This window comes from Lontra canadensis, unplaced genomic scaffold (assembly GCF_010015895.1).
Source record: "Lontra canadensis isolate GAN:19392208 unplaced genomic scaffold, GSC_riverotter_1.0 scaffold112, whole genome shotgun sequence".
Taxonomy (NCBI): Eukaryota; Metazoa; Chordata; class Mammalia; order Carnivora; family Mustelidae; genus Lontra; species Lontra canadensis.
Window position 1 is genome coordinate 4,755,359 of NW_022631106.1, and position 10,627 is coordinate 4,765,985.

At 37.6% G+C, this 10,627-nt stretch overlaps 1 protein-coding gene across 1 annotated transcript in view; it reads left to right on the plus strand.

Annotated features, from left to right (window-relative positions):
* The first annotated feature begins 9,557 nt into the window (after positions 1-9,557).
* Positions 9,558-10,627, plus strand: part of TMEM182 (transmembrane protein 182) — a 56,485-nt gene continuing 55,415 nt past the window's right edge. Inside the window, exons 1-2 of the mRNA XM_032840415.1 lie at positions 9,558-9,888; positions 10,121-10,220. Of these exons, the coding sequence (XP_032696306.1) occupies positions 9,757-9,888; positions 10,121-10,220 (232 nt within the window). The 5' untranslated portion in view covers positions 9,558-9,756. The remainder of the gene's footprint in view (positions 9,889-10,120; positions 10,221-10,627) is intronic.

The following is a 10,627-nucleotide window of genomic DNA, read 5'->3' on the forward strand; positions in this document are numbered from 1 at the left end:
CTGTGTCCAAATATAGCCACAGTGGGGGTTAGGGATTCAATGTATGAATTTGGTGGAGGTGGGGCACACAAATCACCATAATAAGAAACCATGCCACAGAGAGATACAGAATTACCTTAGTTTCCTTATTGATAAAATAGGGGAAATTGTAGACTTATTGTAGTGGGTTATTGTGAAGCAAAGCACTTAGAGGAGTGCTTAGAGCAAAGTGAGTGCTATGTACTGCTGGGTGTTATTATTTTGTTTCTGTTGTCATTTTTGTTATTTAGCTGTTGTGTTATTTGAGTATCCTGATATGTCCTGATTTTCAAGTGCTTACTCCATACTGTATATGTAATTAAATTAATAGAACTTAGAAATTAGAAGACTTGGCTGAGGGAAAACATGAAGAGAATTTGTGGAGCCCTCTCTGTAGAAACTACCAACATGTTCAACAGTCTTGCAGACAGTGGCCACTCTGGACAGCTTCTGACTGGATTTTTCACACCAGCGCAATACCAACTATTTTCTCCTCTTGGAGGCATGGTGGCATGAAGGTCACATGGATGTGTCTCCTCACATTACACTCCAACCTGTGGATTAGATTGTCTTTCCTTTGGGGTACATAACCAGAACTGGCTTGCAGACACTGAGTCTATTTGAGCATCTTGCTTTGGGAAAGTATCTGAGATGGGACTTAAAAGTCCATCTTCATCTTTACTGATAAAGAAGACCCAGTGGCAAAGGTATGTAAAGAAAAGGTAACACATCCCAGAGGCAAGAGTAAAAATATCTTTCTCTCTGTTAAAATTCAGGTTATGACATACAAGATTCATGAAAAGCACTTTCACAACCAAGGGACAGGAGAGGGGAATGTTTGCATTCACATGTTTCTGGCACATGGAGTGTAGCATGTACCTTCAAGAGAGAATTGCAACTAACAAAGTGGTGAATGAATTAAATCAAAATAGCAATCCTTTAAGATGTGTATTTGTATGATAGATAGCTTCTGCTAAGTTACATCTCTTTGATTTCTAGTTTTATGTATCATAAATACTTTGGTGGTGTCATCTTGATTTGCTGCATCAAATACTGTGAAAACAGCAAACCTTTGCACTCCAATATTGGTGTTGTATAAAAATCCTAACCACCGACCATGGTGTACCGTAGTATGCAACTTTTACCTGTAGCCAGCAGATGGCAGTGTTCAACCCAATTCAGTTCAACTTCATAAGATTACTTACTTATCAGCTAAAATTTTCCTGCCCACCTACCTCAAGTTCTGGTAGGTGTTAGGGATGTGGCAGTAAACAAAAACAGAACCACTAATCACCCACATAGAGTTTGTTGTTCTGTACTACCTATAAGATGAGAAAGCCCTTAAATAATCTACAAAAAGAGAAAGCCTTTAAATCTAAACCTTTAAAACTATAGGATGTGGTCCTGTTGTCATATTGGTGGATGCAGAAGGTAGTGGGGATGAACACACACAAGAACCAAGAACCAGCATAAAAAAATAAAATTTAAAAAGGTTAGTAGAGTGGTGCTCGGGTAGCTCAGTACATTAAGCGTCCCACTCTTGATTGATTGATTGATTGATTGATTTCTTTCTTTTTTTAAAAGATTTTATTTATTTACTTGACAGAGGGAGAGAGGGAGAGAGAACAAGCAGGGGGAGCATCAGGCAAAGGGAGAAGCAGACTTCCTGTTGAGCAGGGAGCCTGATGTGGGTCTTGATCCCAGGACCCCAGGATCATGACCTAACCTGAAGGCAGATGCTTAACCAACTGAGCCACCTAGGCACCCCCCAACTCTTGATTTCTGCTCACGTCATGATCTCAGTGTCCTGAGATTGAGCCCATCAGGCTCCGCACTGGGCATGGAGCTTGCCTAGGATTCTTTCTCTCCCTCTATCCTTCCCCTACCACTCCTTCTCTATATCTCCCCCCACCAAAAAAAAAAGAAGTCAGTAGAGTCACAGAGACAGATGACAGTGTTTCATTGGCAGTAAAAAACTTGTTTCAATAATGATCATAGGGAAGCAACCAATGTTTAGGGTCATGATGCAGTCTATTGTCTTATATTTAAGACTATGAGCTCAGAGTCTCTTACTTATAACCCCAGGTCAGATGTGTTTAGAGTCAGAATCTTGGGGATTTTGGAAAAGCAATATGCTATATTATGTAACACCCCCAATGTAATCTGGGGGAGCCCTCTAATCAAATGCATTCATACTTACACAATAAAATACAAGAAAATTCACACTAAAATTTATATACACCACCCCTATGCCAATTAGGTTTGTTTTGCCAACAGCTTTTGGTTTTCAGAGATTTTGGAATGGCAGATAAGTATTTTGGATCTATGATATATTATTACATGACAAAAAAGAATCCAACCCAAAAAAAATCTCCAAAAAAAAAAATTCTAGTTTTCTGGAAAATGGATTTTCAGTCTATAGAAGCTTATGAGAGTTTGATTCTATATAGGCATACCTCGTTTTATTGCAGGACACTGTGTTGTGCTTCACAGATACTGCAGGGGTTTGTTGGTTGGTTGGTCTGTTTGTTTTTTACAAATTGGCACTTTGTGGCAGCCTTACATTGAGCAAATCTGTTGGTTCCATTTTCCCAACTGTATTTGCTCACTCATGTCTTTGTATCAGATTTTGATAATTCTTACAGTAGTTCAAAGTTTTTCATTATTATTATACTTGAATTGCTGCAATCTAGTGATAAAACTCTGACGGATGAGGAGTTACTTCTTATGGATGAGCAAAGAAGTGGTTTTGTGAGATGGAATCCACTCCTGGTGAAGACGCTGTGAAGATTGTTGAAATGACAGCAAAGGATTTAGGATATAACATATACTTAGTTGATAAAGCAATAGCCACAGGTGGAGAAGATGGACTCCAATTTTGAAAGAAGTTCTACAGTGAGTAAAACACTGTCAAACACCATCACTTGCTACAGAGAAATCATTTGTGAGAGGAAGAATCAACCCAGGTTGCAAACTTCATTGCTGTCTTATTTTAAGAAATTGCCTTTAGCAACCACCACCCTGATCAGTTTGTATCCATCAACATGGAGGCAAGACTCTCCAATCACTAAAAAGATAACCACTCATTGAAGCTCAGATAATGGTTCACATTTTTTAGTAATAAAATACTTTAATTAAGATATACCCATTGTATTTTTAGACATGATGCTTTTGTACACTTACAAGACTACAGTATAGTGTAAAAGAGAAGCACTTTCAGTGTTGTGAGAATATAAACTCATGATTTCATATGCACTAGGAAACCAAAAAGTTCACTTGACTGGCTTTATTGTGATATTTGTTTGCTTCATTGCTGTGCTCTGGAACCAAACTTACAATATTTCTGACATATGCCTATGTTTGTTTATAAATTTGTTCAGTACTGTTAGGTCCTGGATATTGTTATTCCTGAATTTTTAAAAACTGAAATAAATTAAAATTAATTTCATTTTGAGAATGTTTAGTTTAATGTGGTATTTTGAGAGAATTAAGACTATTGCAGTATCAGGATTGGAAATTATGACTTTGGTAAAACGAATGTTTTGCTCATTATTACTCACAAATTAAACATGACTTGGGATTTCTGCTAAGTTTCAGTGTATTTACAAATTAAAAAACACAGTTAACCAAAAAAAAAAAAGACATTGGATTAAAATAATCAAAGCCTTTCATTGTTTATGGTCATGAAGACTTTGGTTGTCAAGTTTTATTTAACTTGAAGAAAACATGAAGGAAATTTACCACACTATCTTGGTGGTAATATGGTGCTAATGATCTTCATATAATCTAGGTTTTAGAAGATTGATTTTTAAACTTTTTTTTTAATTAAAAAAAAAACATTTTTGTCACAATTTCTCTAAGTGACAAAAGATTCTAAAAACAAAGTTATTTCCTGGAAGTCAGGAGGATCTCCAAATGAAATTATGATAGTAGAAATGATCAGGATGAGAGGAGAACAGCAGGGATGACCAAAGAGTTCATGGAGCTTTCAGAAGGGAACAAAACCGGACCAGCTTTCTTACCTTGGTGTGTTATGCCTTCTACTACCTGATTTCACAACGCGTCTATGTTTGTTTGCTTCATTGTTAAGTCTTTTGTTTTCAAAAGTACTTGGAGCAGCTTACATAAACATACGTAAAATAAAAGGTTAAACAAGTATATGTGGGAGAGAAAACCAGGGTCACACAGGAAGAAAACTAAGGAAGGAAGGTAGGGGAAGGAGTGGGAAGCTGGGACATCACCTTTGTACATCTTGGCTTTGAGCTTTATAAGTACCCAGGTTAGAAGAGAAGCACTCTCAGTGCCATGAGAATATAAGCTCACTGAGGTTAGAGAGCACCGTTTATTCATTGTCACCATTCTGGGACATAGCGATATGTCTTAGAACAGGCATGTGATAAATATGTATTAAATGAATAAAGATTTATAGTGTCTCTAAGGTTAAAAAATAACAGTATTGGTCTGTGAAAACAGAACTTCTTTTAGCATTCAGAAATTTCCTCTTGGTCTTCATAAAAAGACACTGTGGTTGCAGGGACCAACATTCTTGATAACGTTTAGAAGAACAGTGCGGCAAACTTTATATGGAGGTTTCATTTAGTTGCTTATATATGATTTTTTAAAAAGATTTTGTTTATTTATTTGACAGAAACACAGCGAGAGTGGGAACACAAGCAGGGGGGTGGCAGAGGGAGAGGGAGAAGCAGGCTCCCCGATGAGCAGGGAGTCTGATGTGGGGCTCTGATCCCAGGATCTGGGATCATGACCTGAGCCGAAGGCAGACGCTGAATGACTGAGCCACTCAGGCACCCCTTGATTATATATTATTAATTTGTTCATCGAGCATACATTTCTTGATCCAAGTTTTCCCAAGACACAGGGCTTCAAAAAGTATCTATAGAAGAGCAAGAGTGTAATTAAACAAATAGGAAAAAGTGTTAGAGGTTGTATAATACAGTCTCCTTGGGGATTGCTGCTGGTACTCAACTCCTAGAAGAACATGTAGCACATAGAAGGGACTTGGTACCTATTTGTTGAGTGGGTTAGTGAAGAGTTCATCAGACAGATGGAAGAGAAGAGACTTCTAATGAGAAGGGAGCAGAATAGGAAAGGACTGGGAGAAATGTTGCTGGTGGCCAAAGAAGGAGGACAATGTATGTGGGCATGGGGAATACTGGAGGCACTTGGTGAGAGGTTAGTCTGTTGAAATAAATCCGAGTCCTACCTGGAATGCTATCACAGGGAGTTTTATTTTATATTAATTGTTTGTTAATCTTTTTCCATCAAAAACTGATCTTCAGCTGAAGGCAAGATAGAAGAGAAACCTAATGTATATTATATCCCAACACATTTCACACACATCCTCTTACCTAATACCCCCATTATCCTCTCAAGTATTGTTCCTGTTTTCCGTATGAGAAACTGAAGCTTAGAGATTTGAATGATTTGCCCATAATCTCTATCTATGAAAGGAAATTCTTACTCTTCTTAATTCAATGAAATTCTCTCATTATAAAAGACTGGCAGTTGGGGAGAACTCAGGGAACGGAGCTGTCCTTGCAGGTCCTGTCCTTGTGCCCAAGTTTATTGTATTTGGAGAACAAGTCCGAAGTCTTCACTCAGCTGCCTTGCCTCCTCATTTAGTCTTTGGGACACAGAGAACACCTGAAAGTTGTAACAAAGCTATGGGCTAATGTTTAGAAACATAGAAACATCACCCATGAATTATTGTGGATTGCCTTTGGTGGTGAGACTGCATGCAGATCTCTTTTGGCTTACCTCTGGCCATGTTCATGTGAACGAGAGCATCTTTACTTCCTGCCACCAAGAACACTTTTAGATGCTAAGACCCTTGCCCAAGAGCGTGAATGCCCACAGAGAAAGTGGTTATTTCATATTTTGCCTATTGAAGACTAACTCATAGTCAAGATATTTAATGTGCTTAGGTTTGTGTCTGCCACTTGGTAGATGCTCATGAATATCAGCTTCGCATATTTGACAGTCAAGCTCTCCCACGTGCTTATGCTTGTGGCCTTGCAGACTCAGTGTGATAATCATATCAACATAAAAATAGATTCAATATTCACAGAAAAGATAGGCAATGGAGATGCTTTATTACAGGATTATTATGAGTTGAGGTTGGTGCCTCAGTATGTCTGTCTCTCCTCATCTCATGGCCTTTCACTAGAAAGGAGTGTGAAGGGATAAAGAGACCCTCTGCTCAAATCCGTACAGATGATAAGAACCCTGCAGCTTTTTAGCCATCTTCCTGGTGCATGGGTAATTGTTCAGGCTGCTGAGAGAATCCGAGGAAGAGATGCTGAATAGCTGTTAGAAATATTTTAGGAATCGTGCAAAATTAGAGGAGTTGCAAACAACAGGCACAGGGTCTGGTTTTCTAAAAAAGAGAGACACTTTTTGACCCTTGGATGGTAAATTCCATTTCATTTCTCGGAGTCTGATGGGGATTCTCAAAAAGGTGGTGTGTGAGCATCTGCAGAGGAAGCACACACACCACCCCCCGCCCGCCAAATCCATTCTTCCAAGTTTCACAAAGAACGGGCCATGCCAGACCAGGGTCATTTCTTCTGGGATGGATTGCCAGTTGGATAGCTCAGAAGGTCATGTATTTGCATCTCAGCCAAGAGTCCTAATACAAATTGATTTTATTTATTTATTTATTTTTTAGTGCCTATTGTGTGTCAAGCACTGTGATAAGCACTGGGGATAATGGAGCTAAAGGAGTTCAGTTTCATGATGTCAGAACTACTCTATGTTATCAAATTAATGTGTACAAATGAGTGGTGGAATTAATTAGGTTTGTTATTTAATAAATGACTTAATAAACATTTTTGTAACGATGTTTATACAATTTTTGGATAAACCATAAATGGTAAGAAAATGTTATTCATTGACGGACCTAGTCAGAAAGATTATTTTTTGTGCATGACAAAGACCAAAATTGGGATGAATTATAATAATAACAAAATTCTATGTTCCTTTCTGCTTATTTTAAAAATCTAATTGTTTGTATGTTTGTGAATTTGTGTGTTAAAGATTTAGTGATAATGCATGGATCTTTACTTATAAACCTTTGTGATTAAATAAAATAAAACCTTCCTGAAAAAATCCCTCCTCCTCTCCAAAGAACAGTGTCGGTGCCTATAACCACAACCACAACCACACAGCCACACCAGTGTTGGGAGAAGGGTAGGTGGGGAGCAGGAGAATGTGTCTAGGTCGGCCAGAAGCTCATTATTACAATCTCTGTGTGCTTCATTCTAATGAATCATTTTTTCCCACTGGGACATGAACTCTTCCAGGTCAGGGCCTGTGTACTATAACCTTAATATCTTGCAAAATGCCTGGACCCTCACAAGTTCTCAATAAGCACTTCTTCAAGAGTATTTCCTTCTTCAACCTCCCAAAACCCCTTAATTTGATCTGATATTGCATTAATTATGGAATACATCTGTATTCGTTTGTCACTGTTGCTGTAACAAATTGATAAAAAGCTAGTGGCTTGTAACAATACAAATTTATTGTCATTACAGTCCCAGAGGTCAGCAAACCCCAAAATCAAGGTGTTGGTAATGCTTTGTTTTTTCCTCAGGGAGGCTTTCAAGAGAATCTGTGTTCTTTTCCTCTTCCAGGAACTAGAAGCCATCCACATTACTTGGCTTGTGGCCCCTTCAACATGGGAACTTTCTGACCCTTTTTCTTGTCACATTTCTTCCTTTGACCATTCTGTTAGAAGAGATTCTCTACTTTTCTTATAAAGATTGATATGGTTAGATTGGATCTACCTGTATCATCCAAGATACTGCCATAAAGAGTAACCTATTCACAGATTATGTGATTACAGTTAGGACTAGGGTGTGGCCATTTTGGGGAGACCATTACTCTGCATATCATAGCCTCCAAATCAGAAAGGTGATAGTAATAAGGTGTTAAACTCTATGCAGAATATTTTACTATGCCTCACTTAAACTTAATACTTGAAAATTGTAGCAAAGAACCAGAACAGTAAGGAGATTTGGAGTTGTGCCAGTCTAAGGGATATTTAAAGGAATAGGAAGTTTAGCTTAGAAAAGACAAGACCTAGATGTAGGGGTCCAGTGGCAGTTGTGGTTTGAGGAGGCATGAAATGACCGCTTCTTCAAAATATCAGAAAATTCTGTGGCATGACAGGATTGTACACTTGTGCTGTGCAATCTCAGAGGACTGAATAGGATTAATCTTGGAAACTTTAGGGAAACAGATTTTGGCAGAAATTAAGGCTGGGTTGTATGAACATTAATGATGTCCTTCAATACAGCAAGCTAGAAATGGCATGACTTGATGTCATGGGGGTCTTACAAAAGAGATTTGAACATTAGGACAGCTCAGGTGGACTGTTAAATTCCATTTAACCCTCACAGCCACCAATTCTGTGACTTAGAATTCCATTCGTGACCTTTGGGCCCCTCCACTGTGTTTAGTTGGAACTGAAGAGTCATTTCTTGCCTTCGCCAAATCCATATTTAAGGACCAGCAGAAGACCAGCAGAAGAATTGGTGAAGGAAGTTGGTAGAGCTGATGCCTCTTCAGAAGGTGCAGTAACTCATGTTATTGTTGAGAATATATATTAAAAAAAAAAAAAAAACCAGTAGCCATAGAGATAGTACAAATTTTAAAATGCTACATCAGTACTTAAACATACTGTCTGACATATTCAGACATGAAAAAACAATTGTAGAAGACAAAGCATGAAGAAAGTGTCGATTCATTAGGTGGTCTGTATAAGAATCAAGTATGACACATGAGGAAATCAGCTGTTTAAAACGAAGGGAACAAAAGAAAGGGTAGACTAGCTTCTTTCATCTTAATCCATAAAACAATGTATTTTGAGCCTTTTTTTTTTAAACCTGTCCACGTTGGGGACGGTTATTTAAGCGAGTTGTACAAGATCTGGGAGCTGTGGTAGAAAATGCTGTTTTTATGTAAAAACATATGTGGCCTGAAAGTACTTTTTTGTACTTTAGTTTGTTACTTTATTATTGATCTTTTAAGTATACATCTGTCTGGTTTATAAATCTAGACTCTACTTTGTGTTACGTATTCAATTAGACTACACAGATTATTTTGTATCCCAAAAGTATCGAAAAGGAATTAAGAAATTAATTACAACTTCACTTGTACTCAAGAGAACTCTTTGTGGTTTCTTATAGCTGTTATTTATCTATCTTCAAAGAGAGCCTTAAGTGTCTTTGGCTTTAGGGTTGTAATGGTCATTCTAGACTAAGAGAGGCTTGTTCAGACACTTAAGATGGTGGGCCAATACTGCCAATGACTTCATACCACTGCATCGTCTTTCCACTTCTATGGATCACCCAACAGCAATAATGGTCATTCTAACCAGCTTCTGATACTCCTCTCTACAGTCAAGTGAAGGTCAGCTATTTTTTGATCCCCATGGGAGAGAGACAGTTCCTCAATCAGTATCCTAAAATAGCTGGCCATTCTCAGCTGCTGGGCTGGAGTCCCTCCAGGGGAGAGCAAAGGGAACACAAATCCACCCACAGTGTGTAAGTGAGAAGCCACAACAACATGAGCTAGGAGAGGCTTCTCAAGAAGATCCTGCTTACTCAAAAAATCTTTCTTCTTCTTTTCTTTTGTTTTCTCTTTTTAATTGAGAAGCTAAGTGTTTGTCATTTTTAAATTTCTTATTTTATTTAAAGGGAAACCAGTGCCTTGAAAATGAGACTAAATATTGCCATCTTCTTTGGGGCTCTCTTTGGTGCTTTGGGGGTTTTACTCTTTTTGGTGGCCTTTGGATCGGATTATTGGCTTCTTGCAACTGAAGTGGGGAAGTGTTCAGGTGAACAGAATGTGCGTTTCTTCTTCCAAATACTGATGTACTTGGTAGAGATGAGGATAGCCTTCCTCTTGAAATCAGAGAGTAGTAGTGGAGTGCCTATTTCTTCACAGAAGACATAGGTAGAAAGCTACTGACCATTACTATTTGGGATAAAATATACTGCTTTAACATTTTCCTGGATATAGTAATTTAAGTTATGTACTTTGTGTTGATGACAAGTTACTTCATTTGTCTTCTGTGTAGATAGAGAACATCACTTTCCACCATGAAGGATTCTTCTGGAGATGTTGGTTTAATGGGATTGTGGAAGAGAATGATTCCAGTATCTGGAAGTTCTGGTACAGTAAGTGCAATTTAGCTTTATTTTCCCCCTTGTCATTAAAATAAGAATGAACAGCTTCTTATTTAGTACAGATCATTTACAAGACAGGATTGGATTCTTAACTATAGAATCTTGATAGGACATCTTCAAAATTCTCATGAAGTGGTTCTTTTTCAGTAGGTAGAAATGGCTACATGAATAATTATTTTATTTTCTAACCTAAAGTAAGAGTCTGAATATTTATGGCAAAACTGAATTATATGCTGTTTTCTTGTTCTGATTTAAAATACCCTAACTTTAATAAAAACAACAAATAACAAAAATCCTTGATATTACCTATAGTATTTTTCTCAAATGTCTATTATTGCTATGTTGCAAATATATATATATATATATATATATATATATATATATATATATATATATAT